The following is an 18,634-nucleotide window of genomic DNA, read 5'->3' on the forward strand; positions in this document are numbered from 1 at the left end:
CCTCACCTCCTGTGTAGACCACCCAGAGCCTCCTCCAGGTCTGGGTAGATACAAAAATAAAAGTGGCCACATATTGAGTGTTGATGATGTGCTCATTGAATGAGCTCATTTAATCTTCACAGCAGCCCTATAAGGGGACTATTTTATTATCCCTTTTTATAGGTGAGGAAACGCATGGGACGGTTCAGTAATACCCAGGGTTGCACAAATAGAAAATGGTAATCACTATACTAGACTGCCATTCAGACTCAAGCGACATTTGTTGAGTGAGTTTTTTGTTTTTTGTTTTTTTGAGATGGAGTCTTGCGCTGTCACCCAGGCTGGAGTGTAGTGGTACGATCTTGACTCACTGCAACCTCCGCCCCCTGGATTCAAGCCATTCTCCTGCCTCAGCCTCCTGAGTAGCGGGGATTACAGATGCGCACCATCACACTCAGCTAATTTTTGTATTTTTAGTAGAGACGGTTTCACCATGTTGGCCAGGCTGGTCTCGAACTCCTGATCTTGGGTGATTCGGCCTTCTAAAGTGCTAGGATTACAAGCGTAAGCCACTGCGCCCGGCCTAATTTTTTTGGTTTTCCAGTAAGCACTGTGGTGTATGTGCTGTTAACTGTCTCTGGTGGACTCCACAAGCTTAATGTACACAGTGCTGGGCTGGTGCCATGGCTGCTTCTCTATGAAGTTTTTGACATCACACCGAATGGCTGAGACACTACGAACTTTTACTTTTCAACTCAACGTGGTGTCCTAGCAAAGGTGCTTGTCTAGTTTCTGTAGCTGTTTGAATGAAAGGCGCAAATTTGGTGAGCTGCTGAGAATGGAGCAGACCTGGCACTGGTTGTGATCTAAGAGACTGGGGTGAAGAGATGAGTCAAGTTGCCTGTGACATTTGTGACACATGGTGCTCGGATTCACCTTACTGTCTGGAGGGCCCAACCTCAAAGCCACTAAACATATGACATTAGCCAAGTCCTCTGATCTCTAGACAGCAGTTTTCTCCTAAGACAAGATGGCTTTTTGGTCATTGGCTGAAGTAAGCCAGGTGATTTTAAACAATGCATTAAGCTCTTCTGAAATCTTAACAGCCTTGTTCCAAGCTCCTCGCTATGGAGAAGAGAGCGCTGAGGGAAAGAGGCCCTGTAGTCTTTTGCCAGTGGTGTCGGATGGGCTACTCAGTCCCAGCACTTGAAAGTTGCAAACCTAGGCCGGGCGCGGTGGCTCAAACCTGTAATCCCAGCACTTTGGGAGGCCGAGACGGGCGGATCACGAGGTCAGGGGATCGAGACCATCCTGGCTAACACGGTGAAACCCCGTCTCTACTAAAAATTACAAAAAAAAAAAAAAATTAGCCGGGCGCCGTGGTTGGCGCCTGTAGTCCCAGCTACTCTGGAGGCTGAGGCAGGAGAATGGCATGAACCCGGGAGGCGGAGCTTGCAGTGAGCTGAGATCCGGTCACTGCACTCCAGCCTGGGCGACAGAGCAAGACTCCGTCTCAAAAAAAAAAAAAAAGTTGCAAACCTAGTCAAGAAAGTGCACACAGTACTTCACCTTTTTATGAGATATAATTACATTGACATGACGCCTTATGATTTACCCATGACTCGGGGGGTTTCCAAAATCCAAACGCCTCCAGACTGGGGCCCGTTAATCAGCTTCCTCTTGCTTTTCGTGGACTCCCAAACTGTGGAAACCTGCTGGTGTTTTGCTGCGGTTTCATTTCCCTCTGCGGAGGAGCCAGGGCAACCTCGGCCAGGCAGGCACCCAGCTGCGCCCTTCTTTCCAGGGCCTCTTCACTCAGCTGACTCTCCTGGCCTGCCTAACGCTCCTGGCTGAGACGGTTTCCCGGCTTCCTCTAACAGGTTGGCGAGAAGTTGATCTGCAAACGCAAGGCAGAGCAGGAGTGTCCTTATTCGGTAGGCCTCTGATGGGCCACCAGGTCCGTCCGAAAGCCCTAGCCGAGTGATTGACAGTGGCCATTTCAAAGCCTGATTTCACTTTCTTTGCAACCACAATCACGACCCAGAATAAATAGCTTCCTGGAAGCCGGTTAGTTGCACCTTGCCTGAAGTCAGTCTCCGGACTGCCTCTCAGGACCCCCGCCAGGGTTTCGGGTTCCCGCCTGGGTCACGTGTACGGAGGCTGCCAGTGCGCACTCAGCCCGGTCCGCCGGTCGCCAGAGCAACACCAATCCCGGGTTCACGCCCGCCTCGGAAGTGCGGTCCCCGCCCGACAGCCCCGGGCTTAAGGGAGCCTGGCTAGGCCGGGAGCCAGAAGGTCCCGCAGTTTGGGGCAGGCCATGCTTCGCGGCTCGTGGCGCCAGCTTTGGCTCTTTCTCCTGTTGCTGCTGCAGCTGCTGCTGCTCCCCGGCGCGCCTGAGCCCCGCGGCACCTCCAGGCCGTGGGAGGGAACCGACGAGCCGGGCTCGGCCTGGGCCTGGCCGGGCTTCCAGCGCCTGCAGGAGCAGCTCAGGGCGGCCGGCGCCCTCTCCAAGCGGTACTGGACGCTCTTCAGCTGCCAGGTGTGGCCCGACGACTGTGACGAGGACGAGGAGGCAGCCGCGAGGCCCCTGGGTAAGACCCCGTCCCCGCGGCCCGCCGTTCGCTGCGGAGCGGAGTGCGATCCGGCCGCGGCTGTGGTCGCCTTGCTCCTGCCCTGGGCGACGTCAGGGCCCGCAGTCCTGCGCCGCTCAGCCGCCGGTACCGGCTGTGGGCGGGGGCAGCCTCCGCGGAGCAGGGAGTCCCATCACCGCCCCGGCCCCACTCGCATCCCCGGTGCCGCCCCCTGGGGCCTGGCTGCCCGTCCCCTGCCGCCCCTGATCCCCGCGCTTTCCAGACTCGCTCGCACCGCCTGTGCCGTCTCCCAGCCCACTCTGGCGTTATTCGAAGGTGCTGCTCTTGACAGCTCTAGGGAACGTCCGCTGTGGACACGCCTGGTGACTGCCGTCTCCCTTGCTGCTTTTGGACGCAGGGCTTGAGGACCGACAGTGGGCCGAGCTGGGGCTTGGAGTTGGAATCTGAGTTCTGGGTGTCGCTCTGTCCCTGACAAATAGTGTGGCAACGTTGCCGCATCACTGTCGAGCGCCGGATGGTCTCCTCTCGGTCTCACAGCTCTTCCTTTTCCAGGCTGGCGCCTTCCCCTGTTGGGCCAGCGGTACCTGGATCTCCTGACCACGTGGTACTGCAGCTTCCAAGACTGCTGCCCCAGTGGGGATTGCAGAATCTCCAACAACTTTACAGGTTGGACCCCGCATGGCTTCAAGGGACTAGGGATCTGTGGGGAGGGAGGCAGTCCAGAGGAAATGGTTAGATGCAAGGGACCTTTCGTCATCCTGTCCAACCTCCCCACAAGCAGGAACTACCACAGTCTGAGGTTTTGAAGGACTACCAAATGCTTGAGTCAGGGAAGCCCCCTTTTAGCCTCTAGCTTAATAGCCCAGGCAAACTGAGCTGTTTCGTGGATCTTGAGGATCCATGGGAATGCCATGAACACATCACACTCAGCTGAGCTGGGAGGAGGGAACAGGCCCATCATTACCACCGTGTGTCCCCTGTCTAAACAGGTTTTCCTCTGCTCATTTGTCACCTACCCCCACCATGTCCTCCTGCATCCCTGAGAGCGTTTCCAAGGAGAAAAGAATATCTAATATCTATTATACATACCAGGCACTGTGCTAAGAGTTTCAAAGGGATTAACTCATAATCCAACATCTCCTTTGATCTCTAGGAGAGTCAGGCCCAGAGCACCTTGTTTCATTCCAAACAGAAACAGGGACTTCTCAGAGGGGCTGGAACTATCCAGTGAGGGATCTGATCAGAAATTCTGGGTTGTGATTAAAAGTGTCCCTTTTTTTTTTTTTTTTTTTGAGACAGAGTCTTGCTTTGCACCCACACTGGAGTGCAGTGGTGCGATCTCAGCTCACTGCACCCTCCGCCTCCCAGGTTCAAGCAATTTTCCTGCCTCAGCCTCCCGAGTAGCTGGGATTACAGGTGCCCACCACCACGTCCAGCTAATTTCTGTATTTTTAGTAGAGACGTGGTTTCACCGTGTTGGCCAGGCTGGTCTTGAACTCCTGACCTTGTGATCTGCCCGCCTCAGCCTCCCAAAGTGCTGGGATTACAGGTGTGAGCCACTGCACCCGGCAACCAGTATTGTCTAATTAGTTTGGGTGACTTGATTTGCATATTGCAGTTAATTTGCATTTTCACTCTCACAAGGTCATCTTTGGCCCCATGTTCTGAAACCTATTCAGACATTTGCAAAAGCTTCCTCTCTTTTCCCCAGGAGCAACTTCTTACCCAGAGTTCTGATCCCAGTTCCTTCAGTCTTCATAAATGAGGCCCACCTTAGATATTTAGGTCACTTAATTGGCCAAAATGCCAATAACACAGTGTTTTTAGGGACACAGTCTGGCTCAGGACAGAAGATAGGAGTACATACAGGTCAGGAAGTCTGAATCTGGATCACTGCTGACTTGGATAAGACCCTAGGTGGCAATTAGCGAGTTACTTTCTGCCCTCAACTACTTTCTGCCCTCAACATGCCTGTTTGACAAGGGCCTGGATATCCAAATTGTTGTGGTCGGGGAATCAGAGACCCCTCCACTGCATTCCTAGTCTTGCCTCTTCTTTGCTGGCAGAATCCTTCCCAAGTGTCTGTTTCCTCAGCTGTATTTTATTTTATTTATTTATTTTGAGACCAAGTCAGTCTCTGTCACCCAGGCTGGAGTGCGGTGGCGAGATCTCAGCTCACTGCAACCTCCGCCTCCCAGGTTCAAGCGATTCTCTTCCCTCAGCCTCCCAAGTAGCTGGGATTATAGGCGCATGCCACCGTGCTCGGCTCATTTTTGTATTTTTAGTAGAGATGGGGTTTTGCCACGTTGACCAGGCTGATCTCGAACTCCTGACCTCAGGTGATCCACCCACCTTGGCCTCCCAAAGTGTTGGGATTACAGGCATGAGCCACCTCGCCCAACCAGTTCCCTCAACTTTAAATGGGAATAATAATGCCTGCCTTGCGGAATTGTGAAGACTAAATGTAAAACACTTAGCCCAGTTCTGAATACAGAGAAAAAAGCAGCAAATGTTAATTTTCTTCTATGTCACTACTACTTTTGGAGCAATGTGTGATACCCTCAATGTTTTATCTTAGACCTTGACCTCCCAAGGCTCCAGAATACATGCTCTAGGCTGGCTTGAGGTGTTCAACCAATTGATCCTGGATTTGGAGTGCTCACCCACAGCTGGCAGCACACCCTCCCTGTCTGTACTGTGGCTCCTGGTAGCCACATCTCCAAATCCTACAACCTCATGTCTGAGAGGAAGTTAGGCCTAGCAGAAGGCTTTGCACACTGGAGCTGCTCTCAACAAGTGTTGGCTGAATTGAATGAGAATGAATAAAATCAAGCTTCTCCATGAAACAGGGAGCCCTGAAACCAAGGGATGGGAGCAGCCTCAGGACACAGGGGACAGGGTTCCTCCCTAGACAGGTCTGTGCCAACTGCTGTGGGTATCTGCAGGATCTTCAGGAAGGGCGATTCCTCTGTCTCCCTAAGTCCCATCTTTATTTCCCAAACTCTTCAAAAAGTAGTCCTTGAGGCCGGGCACGGTGGCTCACGCCTGTCATCCCAGCACTTTGGGAGGCCGAGGCGGGCGGATCACGAGGTCAGGAGTTCCAGACCAGCCTAGCCAACACGGTGAACCCCATCTCTACTAAAAATACAAAAGTTAGCCGGGCATGGTGGTGGGCACCTGTAATCCCAGCCATTCAGGAGGCTGAGGCAGGAGAATCACTTGAACCAGGGAGGCGGAGGTTGCAGTGAGCCGAGATGGCGCCACTGCACTCTAGCCTGGGCGACAGAGCCAGACTTCATCTCAAACAAGAAAAAAAAGGAGAGAAAGTGGTCCTTGTAACCCTTCTGCTACAAAGCCTGCCTTCCGGCCGCTTATTATAAGGCCACACAGGAGGAGGAACGGATCCCAACCGAGAGAGATTCAGAATTGCTTGGTTTCTGGGCTGTTGGCTGCTCTGGTGGATGCGCCTGTGTGTGCCTTTTGCTGTGACTGCCTCTTTCTTGTCCTTAGGCTTAGAGTGGGACCTGAACGTGCGGCTGCATGGTCAGCATTTGGTCAGGCAGCTGGTCCTAAGAACAGTGAGGGGCTACTTAGAGACGCCCCAGCCAGACAAGGCCCTTGCTCTGTCATTCCATGGCTGGTCTGGCACAGGCAAGAACTTCGTGGCACGGATGCTGGTGGAGAACCTGTATCGGGATGGGCTGATGAGTGACTGTGTCAGGATGTTCATCGCCACGTTCCACTTTCCTCACCGCAAATATGTGGACCTGTACAAGGTGAGGCCGACCAGGGCTGGGGTGAGGCCTCTGTGCTGGGAGGAAGACCCTTCTGCCAGCCCTTCCTTGCAAGGAAGTGGGCTCTGGAGAAGCCTGGGGAGGTGGGGACAGGTGGCAGAACCTGTGACAGAGCCACTCACTCGGTCCACTCCTCACAGAGGCCCTGAGCATCTGGCGGAGACTGGCATTCCAAACACCCCCCACTGCTCTGTCCCCCGAATAGCCACACTCGAGAGGCTGGACGCTGCACTTAAGCAGGGACGCTGCATGTTGATTTTTGTTGTAGAAGTATTGAAATGTCACAGGCAGTGTAGAACAGAGAAAAAACAACAACTATCAGACTGTCCCCATGAGCACACCCTTGTCAACTAAGGAGAGTTAGCATTTTATGTGCTGCCTTTGGTGCCGAACGTTTCCCCAGGCTCTTTGTCATTGTAACTACATTGGACAGAGAGTGGCATATCCTGCCTTTTTAAAAAATAGGCCTATTGGCCGGGCGGAGTGGCTCACGCCTGTAATCCTAACACTTTGGGAGGCTGAGGTGGGCAGATCACAAGGTCAGAAGATTGAGACCATCCTGGCTAACACGGTGAAACCCTGTCTCTACTAAAAATACAAAAAACTAGCCGGGTGTGGTGGCGAGCACCTGTAGTCCCAGCTGCTGGGGAGGCTGAGGCCGGAGAATGGCGTGAACTTGGGAGGCGGAGCTTGCAGTGAGCCGAGATTGCGCCACTGCACGACAGAGTGAGACTCCGTCTCAAAAAAAAAAAGGCCTATCCTATCTTATATGATTTTCCACGTCTTCCCATATCGGCTTATTATCAGCAAGTGGATGGACAGAAATTTCCTTGGCTGTTCTGCCAGTTTGGGTTTTTTCTACTAATTCAGCCATGTAGTATTGAAAACATACCAGAAGAGCCTGACAGAAATGACTGCACCTGTCTTTGGCTTTCTGTTCTAATATCTGGAATGTGTTCACCTGGGAAGATTATGTCAGTGTCTGAGGACAGAGACTGCCCACGTCTCCTGGCAGTTTCCATATGGCTTTGGAGGGCAGGGGCAGGCTGAGCTGGCCTTTCCAGGAAGAACTATTTGGCTTAGACTGTGGCAAAACTGCTGCAGCCCCAGCTTCCCTGCTCTGAAAACTGGCATGTGCACAACCTACACCTCGCACTTTCCCCCACACAGGTGCACCCAGTAGACGGGGAGTGTGGGCTCTGGGGTGGGAGCTGGGCCTGAATAATATATTCCCTGCCCATTTTGATGAACATTGCAAAGAACCATCTTTTCACTTGAGGATTTACTGTCTTGCCTGGGACGAAGAACCCTCCACAGCCCCTTGCAGGAGCAAAGTCGGACGTTGGTTGGGCCCAGTCAGTCCTTCAGCAGGCTTCCTCCCCTGAGATCTCGGCCCAGCCAGGGTGCCACTGGGCGCTGTGCACCCGGGAGTTCAGGGCAGGGGACTGTGACTGCCTCTAGACACATGAGCCTCTCCTTGCCCATCACCCCTGTGTTAAAGCCCAACTCCTACCCACCCCCTGGGAATAGACCCCGAGCTTAAACAGGGAAGTTGCGCCTGGATTTTTTTGTTGTAGAAGTATTGAAATGTCACAGGCAGTGTAGAACAGAGAAAAAACAACAACTATCAGACTGTCCCCATGAGCACACCCTTGTCAACTAAGGAGAGTTAGCATTTTATGTGCTGCCTTTGGTGCGGAACGTTTCCCCAGGCTCTTTGTCATTGTAACTACATTGGACAGAGAGTGGCATATCCTGCCTTTTTAAAAAATAGGCCTATTGGCCGGGCGGAGTGGCTCACGCCTGTAATCCTAACACTTTGGGAGGCTGAGGTGGGCAGATCACAAGGTCAGAAGATTGAGACCATCCTGGCTAACACGGTGAAACCCTGTCTCTACTAAAAATACAAAAAACTAGCCGGGTGTGGTGGCGAGCACCTGTAGTCCCAGCTGCTGGGGAGGCTGAGGCCGGAGAATGGCGTGAACTTGGGAGGCGGAGCTTGCAGTGAGCCGAGATTGCGCCACTGCACGACAGAGTGAGACTCCGTCTCAAAAAAAAAAAGGCCTATCCTATCTTATATGATTTTCCACGTCTTCCCGTATCGGCTTATTATCAGCAAGTGGATGGACAGAAATTTCCTTGGCTGTTCTGCCAGTTTGGGTTTTTTCTACTAATTCAGCCATGTAGTATTGAAAACATACCAGAAGAGCCTGACAGAAATGACTGCACCTGTCTTTGGCTTTCTGTTCTAATATCTGGAATGTGTTCACCTGGGAAGATTATGTCAGTGTCTGAGGACAGAGACTGCCCACGTCTCCTGGCAGTTTCCATATGGCTTTGGAGGGCAGGGGCAGGCTGAGCTGGCCTTTCCAGGAAGAACTATTTGGCTTAGACTGTGGCAAAACTGCTGCAGCCCCAGCTTCCCTGCTCTGAAAACTGGCATGTGCACAACCTACACCTCGCACTTTCCCCCACACAGGTGCACCCAGTAGACGGGGAGTGTGGGCTCTGGGGTGGGAGCTGGGCCTGAATAATATATTCCCTGCCCATTTTGATGAACATTGCAAAGAACCATCTTTTCACTTGAGGTTTACTGTCTTGCCTGGGACGAAGAACCCTCCACAGCCCCTTGCAGGAGCAAAGTCGGACGTTGGTTGGGCCCAGTCAGTCCTTCAGCAGGCTTCCTCCCCTGAGATCTCGGCCCAGCCAGGGTGCCACTGGGCGCTGTGCACCCGGGAGTTCAGGGCAGGGGACTGTGACTGCCTCTAGACACATGAGCCTCTCCTTGCCCATCACCCCTGTGTTAAAGCCCAACTCCTACCCACCCCCTGGGAATAGACCCCGAGCTTAAACAGGGAAGTTGCGCCTGGATTTTTTTGTTGTAGAAGTAATGAAATTTTGCAGGCAGTGTGGACATTATTAGCTCCGGGATGGGACCTAGTCCTGGAGAGGAGAGAGCAGGGCTGGAGCAGGGGCCCGTTCTCAAGGGCAGAAGGGCTTCTCCCCACTCCTTTCTAGGCTCTCTCCTAGTCCCCAGGCTGGCTTCACCTTGTTTAGCTTGCAACCCTCAGGGTGCTTGAGAATCACCTGAGAGCTGGTCAGATGCAAATGTCCTAGGCCCTCCCCCAGAGCTTGGATTTGATAGGTTCGAGGGGGTGAAACCCAGCCCCAAGGAGTCCATTGCACATGCCCAGGGGAAACCACGCTCTCAAGGCCAGCGGTGGGAGGAGTCGCCAGTTCCCCAGCTGCTCCCTATATCCCATGCAGGAGCAGCTGATGGGCCAGATCCGGGAGACGCAGCAGCTCTGCCACCAGACCCTGTTCATCTTCGATGAGGCCGAGAAGCTACACCCAGGGCTGCTGGAGGTCCTTGGGCCACACTTAGAACGCCGGGCCCCTGAGGGCCACAGGGCCAAGTTTGCATGGACTATCTTTCTGTTTCTCAGGTGGGTTCTGGGGAACAGTAGTCAGGAGGGCTGGGGGAGGGGAAGATAACTAGCTGGCAGTGGAGGCTTCCACGCGCCCCCAGGTTCAGAACCTTTTCCTCAAGAAAAAGCAGCACAAACTCTGGTACAGAAAGCAGCAGCTAGCTGTGGTGGCTCACGCCTGTAATCCCAGCACTTTGGGAGGCCAAGGTGGCCGGGTCCCTTGAGTCCAGGAGTTCAAGACCACCCTGGGCAACATAGTGAAACCCCATCTCTACAAAAAGTACAAAAATTAGCTGGGCGTGGTGATGTGTGGTCCCAGCTACTCGGGAGGCTGAGGTGGGAGAATCGCTTGAACCCAGGAGGTGGGGGTTGCAGTGAGCTGAGATCGGGCCCCTGCACTCCAGCCTGGGTGACAGATGTTTTGAAACAAATTCCCAAGGGAAGCCTGGTTAGAGAACGGCGTAGTCTCCCATCAGGTCCAACACGGCCATTGCTTCCTCCAGCCTTGGAAGGTCTATTTCTGCTCCGATCATGAGAAGTCATCCCTGGCTTCAAATCCAGGGCCTACGGGTTGAGAAGCTCATGCTTCCTCTGAGTACCTGTAGTTCAGTTGTGACACTGCCACACAGGACCCAGTCACTGAATCACGGCACTGCGGTTCCTGTGCTTTTGTTGACATGTCTTTGCGGGAAGACAACTTAGAAATAACTTGTCCAACCTCGTCTTTTTGCAGAGGCTCCAACTGGGAGAGTCCTGCGTCTGTTACAAGTTGAGTTTGGGTCCTTGTTGACCCAATTCGAAGGCCTCACAGTAGCTCGAGCCTCGGTAGGAGTCAAACCAAGTGCTCCTTTCCCAACTCCACTCCGGCCTCGCCTTCCCCAGGCCAGCACTTCCTTGCTGGGGGGTTTTCCCAAGCTGCAGGGTGCACTTTTTGAGGATGGGGAAGTTGGTGGGGAGATGCTGATTTTCATCCTAGCTTGGGGAGTGTGGAGGGGTGAAGGGGTGAGCTGTGGAGGGCAGATCTTGTGTCAGTGTGGATTCATAAGAAGAACTGAAACGGGCCAGGTGCGGTGGCTCACGCCTGTAATCCCAGCACTTTGGGAGGCTGAGGCGGGTGGATCACCTGAGGTCAGGAGTTCGACACCAGCCTGTCTCTACTAAAAATACAAAATTAGCTGGGTATAGTGGCAGGTGCCTGTAATCCCAGCTACTAGGGAGGCTGAGGCAGGAGAATCACTTGAACCTGGGACGCAGAGGTTGCAGTGAGCCGAGACTAGGCCATTGCACTCTAACCTGGGCAACAAGAGAGAGAGACTGTCTCAAAAAAAAAAGTGAAACAGGTTTAAACCATTGCTGGCTTGGGATTTCTGTGTGGTGGTGAGCAGCCCTTCCTGGTCTGTAGGTGAAGCTGTGGAGACTTAGAATGCATTGCGAAGTGGGAGGGGAGCGGGGTGCCTAGGGTGACTTTTAAGAGAGATCTCTTGCACGATTTGAGTGCCCAGAACCAGGAGGTGAAGACAGTACATTCTTCTAATTAGTTTTTATCCCCACGTTCTGTACTGTTTATTTCCCACCTTCGGAGGCAGCCAGGCTCACCTCTCCTCCTGTTATAGGGAGTCAGGTGGAGGCTGCAACATGCATATGAGCCCAAACAGAGGAGTCACCTGGGTTCTCTGTGGTTTCTCCCCTTGAGCCCTGGGTTGGGGAGTCCAGGGGACCCTCTGAACTACCGGTGCGGAAGCCAGTCCTTCCCACGGCACGGAGCGAAGCGTGGTGACCCAGCCTAGGGCCTCCCTTTCGCTTCCACAGGATCTCTCTTGCACTGAGTGTCTTCCTCCTCCCTTTCCCCGTCAGCGGTCTCCAGGCTTCAGGTGGTGCCAGCCACACAGACTCTCCCACCCACTTCTCAGCTGGGAAAACCTCACCTGGGCCATGATTGCCTAATGCGACCCGGTGACCTTGCAGTCTCGAGGCAAACGTTAGCCTTTGTAGTATTTTGCCTGTCGACCCGACGGCGGCACCCTCCGGCCCCTCACCAGCCACCTGGCCTTTCTCCCAGTGACCCAGCCTCGGTGGACCGTCCGAGGCCACATGATTGTGGGCAGCATGGGGCGGGGCCTGCAGGAAAGCCGCCTGCCAGACTCCTCCATGCCACAGCAGGGTGGGGAGGTCTCCCAGGAGCCTTTAAGCTCCAGGGAAGAGGATGCGTAACTGACAAGGATGTAAAGGACAGATTAAAAAGATGTGGCCTTGGGTTCTAGTGGCTCTGGTGTGGGCCTGTGCCCAGCCCTTACGAGCCAGAGGTCCCCCCTCCAGCCGAGGGCTGGGCTGACAGTCTGTCCCCAGGCTGTGCAGGGCGGCAGCCTCTCAACCTCTGAGTTCTCAGGCAGTCCGGCGATGGCTGGGAGGAGACACTGTGTTGATATTGGAGTCTCTGGACTTGATCTCTATAATGAGCTTCAATTAATCATCCCTTGTAATAAGAATTCTAGGGCATGAGAGGAAAGCACAACCGATTCAAACTGCTAGAGTGACCAAGTCACACTGTAGGAAGAGCAGCAGTTTAGTTCTGAAATAAATCCTAAACCTGCTATTTGAAGTCAGTCGCCAGTGGTTTTGCTGGCCTCCCCCTGGTGGCAGCAGAGAGGAGGTGGGAGCTGAAGCAGGGAGTTGAGTGTGGTGCTCAGAGCCTGTCCTTCATCCGGGCCAGGGAATCGGGGCCGGTGGCTGGGCATCAGAAAAGTAACATTACTTCGCCCACTTCTGACAAGTATAGAAGGCTGCAAGAATGGGCTCATGCGGCAGGACAGGAACATGGAACTCTGCAATCGGAGCTGCTGCCCTGTTCTCATGGGAGCTGTAAAGTGACTAGGGTGATTAAAGCCGTTTCCTTTGTGCTGTTGTCAGGAAAAGGAAAGGACGGACTTTGAAAAATTATAGAACTACACAAATAGAAATTATTCGTGGAGTCGTGGGCCTTGCGCCCCAGCCCCCAGTGTCTGTTGGCTGCCTGTTGACTAACAAGAGGACAGCTTAGACTGGTCCAGTCCTTAAATGAGGACACTAAGGCTCAAAGAGATGATCGAGTCTATGTCTGTCCTTTAGGAAAGACAGAGCAGTTAGCATGGGGTTTGTTACCAGTAACCACCAGTTCTCTCTGGTGAGGCCTTAAGTCCCCTTCCTTTGGGGTCTTAGGGATAAGGCTGGAGAGATCAGCCCTGGCAGGGGCTGGAGGCAGGGGAGAGGGCTGGTTGAGAGAGGTGCCTTCTGGCTCCTCCAGACTTCCCAGTGACCCAGGTGGCTGTGGATGGGAATTGAGGTGCTCCGGGAAGACAGTGTCTGTCTGAAGGTAGAATGCTGGTGCTGGAGTGGCAATCCTGAAGACAGGAGGGGTGGCGCATAGAGAGGGGCCCCAGGTTATGGGTCAGTGGGTGAGATTAAAGCCTGTCAAGTGGTGGAAGAAAAGGGACTTTGGCTGTGAGACAAAACAGGAGAGCTTGAGAAGGGTGGAGATGGTGCAGACACATGTGCAGAGATGTCCCTTTATTTACTAAAGGCTGTGTGCCTGACATGTGCGAAGCACTGGGGTTACAGAAATAAATAGGCCCAGCTTCCTGCCTCATGTGATGGGACCTCTCTTTACCCACATCAGCACCTTACAGAATGGAGAAGGCCCTGGAGTCCGTGCCCCTGGGCCAGGGTGACGGAGTATCACTGTGGGGTTTCACAGCATCCCAGATCCTGCCTTCCAGCCTCTGCCAAGGTAAATAGTGCTATCTGCCTCCTGCGGGGAATGCAGGATGGGGCAACACCCTGGCAGCAGGCTCTTGCCTCAGCTGATGCAACGGTGGCTGCTCCTGTGTGCACAGGTATGTGCCTGGAAGGCCTTCCTGCAGCAGCGGCAGTGTTGGCAAGTGGAAGAGTGTGGTGAGCTGCTTCTCGGGGGAAGCCTGGCTGAGCAACTGACCTTGAGCAAGCACTGCAGATGGCCCTTGTTCCTGCCGGGCTCCTCCAGCTGGGAGCTCTCAGCCCCTGGTAAATTCTGGTTGTGAAAAAGACATTGGCACCTCCCCCTACAATGAGGCACCTAGTTGGACAACTTGGCAGTCCGGGCTTCCCTGCATGGAAGGGAAGGAGGCCTGCCCAGCCTTAGCCTCTACCCAATGGTGGAGGCAGGGAGGGAGAGAACCACACAGCTCCCCTCATTTCCCAGGAGCCCCCATGGAACAACAGGGTGTGGTCACAGGCTAAATGAGCAAAGATGTGAGTTAATATACTGGTGGGTGTCATGGGGACTTTCAGAGCTGGGTAAGGAGGGAACGAGATGGAGACACTGGTTCCCCACTCCTTAACCTGCCACCTGCCTTCCCTGTCCTTTACCCTACCTCATTCTACTGGACCTGAGGAAAATGCAAGGGAGGCTGAGGTGGGAGGATCACTTGAGCCTAGGAGTTAGAGACCAGCCTGAGGAACATAGTGAGACCTTGTCACTACAAAAAATTTTTTTAAATACCATGCCAGGCACACCTGTCATCCCAGCACTTTGGGAGGCTGAGGTGGGCAGATCAGCTGAGGGCAGGAGTTCAAGGCCAGCCTGGCCAACATGGTGAAACCCTGTCTCTACTAAAAATACAAAAATTAGCTGAGCATTGTGGCACGTGCCTGTAATCCCAGCTACTTGGGAGGCTGAGGCAGAAGAATCTCTTGAATCCAAGAGGCAGAGGCTGCTTTGAGCTGAGAACATGCCACTGCACTCCAGCCTGGGCAACAAGAGTGAAACTCCGTCTCAAGAAAAAAAAACACAAATCTGGGTAGGGTGGCATGTACCTGCAGTCTCAGCTACTTAGGAGGCTGAGGTGAGAGGATTAGCTGAGCCTGGGGAGGCTGAGGCTGCAGTGAACCAAAATCACACCACTGTACTCCAATCTGGGTGACACAATGAGACACTGTCTCCAAAAAGAGAGAAAGCACAGGGAAGTGCGAGTGCACTGATGTGGAGCTGGGCAAGGCCTTGGTTTCAGGAGCTGGTGGAGCTGGCGGAGGCTGCAGCCCAGGGAGGGGTGGACGGCTCAGTGAGGTGGGGGAGAAGTACGCCTGGGCCGGGGAGGGCGGAGGAGGTCCACATCTCCACCACCTCTGTCCCAGCTTCCCTGCTGGTGGCTCTACGGTTGCTCTTCTCTCCTTATCCCCTTTCTCCCTCCTCTCTCTAACCCAAATCGCTTTCTGTGCTTCACACCCGTAATTCCAGTTGCCCAGTGATGTCACAACCTGAGAGAGATCACAGGCAAGCAAAAAACACTCAAATGTGTGTAAAACCAAGCTTTCATGTCTACCCTTCCATGTTCCACCTCTGTTAAGGGGGACAGCAAGCAGCTTGAGGCTAACACTTGTTTCATGACCTCCTTTCACTTCTCACATCCATCAGTTCCAGGGTTTTTCAATTGTGCCTCCATAACTAATTCTTTTTTTTTGTTTGTTAGTTTTTGAGACGGAGTCTCGCTCTGTCGCCCAGGCTGGAGTGCAGTGGCCGGATCTCAGCTCACTGCAAGTTCTGCCCCCTGGGTTTTACGCCATTCTCCGGCCTCAGCCTCCGAAGTAGCTGGGACTACAGGCGCCCGCCACCTCGCCCGGCTCGTTTTTTGTATTTTTTAGTAGAGACAGGGTTTCACCGTGTTAGCCAGGATGGCCTCGATCTCCTGACCTCGTGATCCGCCCGTCTCGGCCTCCCAAAGTGCTGGGATTACAGGCTTGAGCCACCGCGCCCGGCCTATAACTAATTCTTAAATCCTCCTTTCCATCCCTTCTCCATGGTCCATAAGCTCAAGTCCATGTACATGGCAGACAAAGGCCTTCTCACCCTAGCCTTGGCCAACCTTTCATGCCTATGCTCTGGCGCACCCAGGCCTGGACACATCCCTTCCTTGTCAAGTGTCTGATGGTCACTAATTGTTCTTTATTTGCTCAGAAGCCTCATCCTCCCTCTGAAGCCTTCTCCTTAGAACTCAGTCACTCCTCCATTAGCACTTGCCACACTGTCCTGGAATCGAATACACAGATGCCCCTCAGACCACACAGAAGTAAAGAACCGCATCTTACCATCTTCATGCTCCCTGCACTTAGCACAGTCTAAGTGTGTGTCAAAAGGGAACAAGAGAAATGGGTGGCAAAGCTGGACAGTGTCTTTTCTGTGCAGACCTTTAGGTTGTGAGGTTGTGACAAGGTCTCCTGGAAGAGAGAGGTCCACGCCCCTCAACCTCTATTCTTCCAGGTACCAATGCATTGGTTTCAGCGGTGAGATAACATATGGAAGCTAAATATAAAGAAATGGGTTAACAAGCTCTTGTCTCTTTCAGTAATCTCAGGGGCGATATAATCAATGAGGTGGTCCTAAAGTTGCTCAAGGCTGGATGGTCCCGGGAAGAAATTACGATGGAACACCTGGAGCCCCATCTCCAGGCGGAGATTGTGGAGACCACAGGTAAGTAAGTGACTCAATATGCCTCTGGTGAGAGCCACAGCTGGTGATAATTAGTTTGTTGGAATGTGTGTTTATGAGGTAGATAGGGTACTTGGGAACACAGAGGGCAGCCCTTAATCATCTCACACTGACAACCTTGGGTAGGCACAAGAAAAGTGCCTGAGCTCCTTTTCTGGAAATACTTGGAAAAGTAGTTTGCACTGGCCCCAAGAATAGGTGCAGTGCTCTCTGAAGCCTGAGACTCTGAGTCTCACTGCAAGACTTTACCTAAAGGAGACACAGCTGTAGAGTTCTTGACCTATACTGCAGACAGCACTCCTGGAGTTGAGAGAAGAGATCCAACCTCACCCAGCCCTTCAGTTTGGGGGCACCTTAAAACTCCAGTTGGGGCCAGGTGCGGTGGCTCACACCTGTAGTCCCAGCACTTTGGGAGGCTAAGGCGAGCAGCTAACTTGAGTCCAGGAGATCTAGACCAGCCTGGCCAACATGGTGAAACCGTCTCTAAAAAAATACAAAAATCAGCCAGGTGTGGTGTGCGCCTGTGGTCCCAGTTACTCACAGGCTGAGATGGGAGGATCCCTTGAACCCAGGAGGTGGAGGCTGCAAGGAGCCCAGATCACACCACTGTACTCCAGCCTGGTTGAGTAAGCCCCCACCCCCCTCTAAATTCCAGCTAAGTTCAGTCCTAGGTCAGACTCCATGTAACTTTGGTCTTGATTTCAGACAATGGCTTTGGCCACAGCCGTCTTGTGAAGGAAAACCTGATTGACTACTTCATCCCCTTCCTGCCACTGGAGTACCGTCACGTGAGGCTGTGTGCACGGGATGCCTTCCTGAGCCAGGAGCTCCTGTATACAGAAGAGACACTGGATGAAATTGCCCAGATGATGGTGTATGTCCCCAAGGAGGAACAACTCTTTTCTTCCCAGGGCTGCAAGTCTATTTCCCAGAGGATTAACTACTTCCTGTCATGAAGGCTAGAGGAAGACTTCCTGGAGCTCCCTTTCTTCCACTAACAGGACCCTGGAACCTGTAGGAGCACCCTGTTTGGGACTGGAGCTGTTTGAGGGGGTGTGGACTGGCATCCAGCAGTCACTAACACACAACTGGTGTGTAAAAGGCAGGCCTTACATTAGAAGCTGAGCCAATCCTTTTTCTTTTTTTTTCAGGTCCCACCGAGATAGATAGGAACTTGGATTGCTGGATTCAAAAACAGACCCCATTCTTAAGATCACTTGGTGCCTTAAAGACACGCATTCCAAAGTGGAATGTGGTTGAAGAAAGTGGGCCAGGTGCTTGAAGCAAGGCGCGTGGGAGCTCAGCAAATCCCAAGGGCTTATCATGACACTCCAGATGGTCTCCTTAGCATCTCAGCTCTTCTGCAAGGAAGAGCTTGGGTGTTGGGCCTCAAAGGCTGTAGAGTCCTGGGGTTACAGAGCTGGGGAGAACGAAGTTCTGTGACCCAGGAGTGGAGAGGACACTCTAGGTTTACGGGCTGGTGGGCTTTCAAATTGGTACTCCCAGTGGAAAGCCGGGCTGCTTCTGTTGTGAGCCATCAGCCAAGAGCCTGAGGCTTAAGGGAAAAGTACACAGAGGAAGGTATTTTACAAATCAGGTCAGTGTAGGCCAAGACTTACGGTCTACAGATTTTGGTGGGGGAGGGGGGAACCTTTTCAAAGACAATTGGGGGTCTTGATGTGTTATATGTAAAGATTAAAATTTTTGATTTTTCTAAAATCCTTGGCCTACTTTCTTACTGTTTCTGAGACCTAGCAAAATTTCAAACCTGATAAGGCCTGGCAGAGACAGGGCAGATGCTGGCACACACGGAGCTAGCAGGGTATGTGGCTGGCCTGCCCATCTAGTCAGTTTGCTTTGGGACCACATCGGTGGAACCAAGTCATGCCAACCTCCCACTGAAGAGGCTTCCACAGCACGTTGCTCTTACATATGAAAATGTTCACTCCTGTACTCTCAGCTGTAAAAAGAGAAGCAGGCATTTTTGAGGATTAAATGGCACCGTGTAGACATGTAGCATTGTACCTAAACACAGTGTTCATATGTGCCTTTCCCCTTTTCTTGGTTCTTCTCCCATGCCTCTGGAATAACACAGGTCTTTTTTCCCTGTTTTTTACATATTATACACACACACACACACGAGTCAGGGGCTCACTATGTTGCCCAGGCTGATCTGGAACTCCTGGGCTCAAGCTATCTTCCTGCCTCAGCCTCCCAAAGTGTTGGGCTTACAGGCATGAGCCACTGTGCCTAGCCTTTTCTTTCTTATTTGTCATCATCTCGTGTCCTTTCTTAATTTAAGCCTTCCTCACAGATTACCTGACATCAGGAGTTCAAGACCAGCCT

The 18,634-nt window shown here is 52.9% G+C and overlaps 1 protein-coding gene across 1 annotated transcript; it reads left to right on the top strand.

Moving 5' to 3' along the window:
- Positions 1-1,554: 1,554 nt before the first annotated feature.
- TOR3A (torsin family 3 member A) lies at positions 1,555-18,007 on the top strand. The gene is made up of 6 exons (XM_033200599.1): positions 1,555-2,570; positions 3,123-3,236; positions 6,081-6,346; positions 9,632-9,810; positions 16,146-16,270; positions 16,994-18,007. The coding sequence occupies exons 1-6, from the start codon at positions 2,297-2,299 to the stop codon at positions 17,242-17,244; spliced, it is 1,209 nt and encodes a 402-aa protein (XP_033056490.1). The 5' UTR covers positions 1,555-2,296; the 3' UTR covers positions 17,245-18,007.
- Positions 18,008-18,634: the final 627 nt, after the last annotated feature.

This window comes from Trachypithecus francoisi, unplaced genomic scaffold (assembly GCF_009764315.1).
Source record: "Trachypithecus francoisi isolate TF-2019V2 unplaced genomic scaffold, Tfra_2.0 Lachesis_group5, whole genome shotgun sequence".
In the NCBI taxonomy this organism is placed as follows: Eukaryota; Metazoa; Chordata; class Mammalia; order Primates; family Cercopithecidae; genus Trachypithecus; species Trachypithecus francoisi.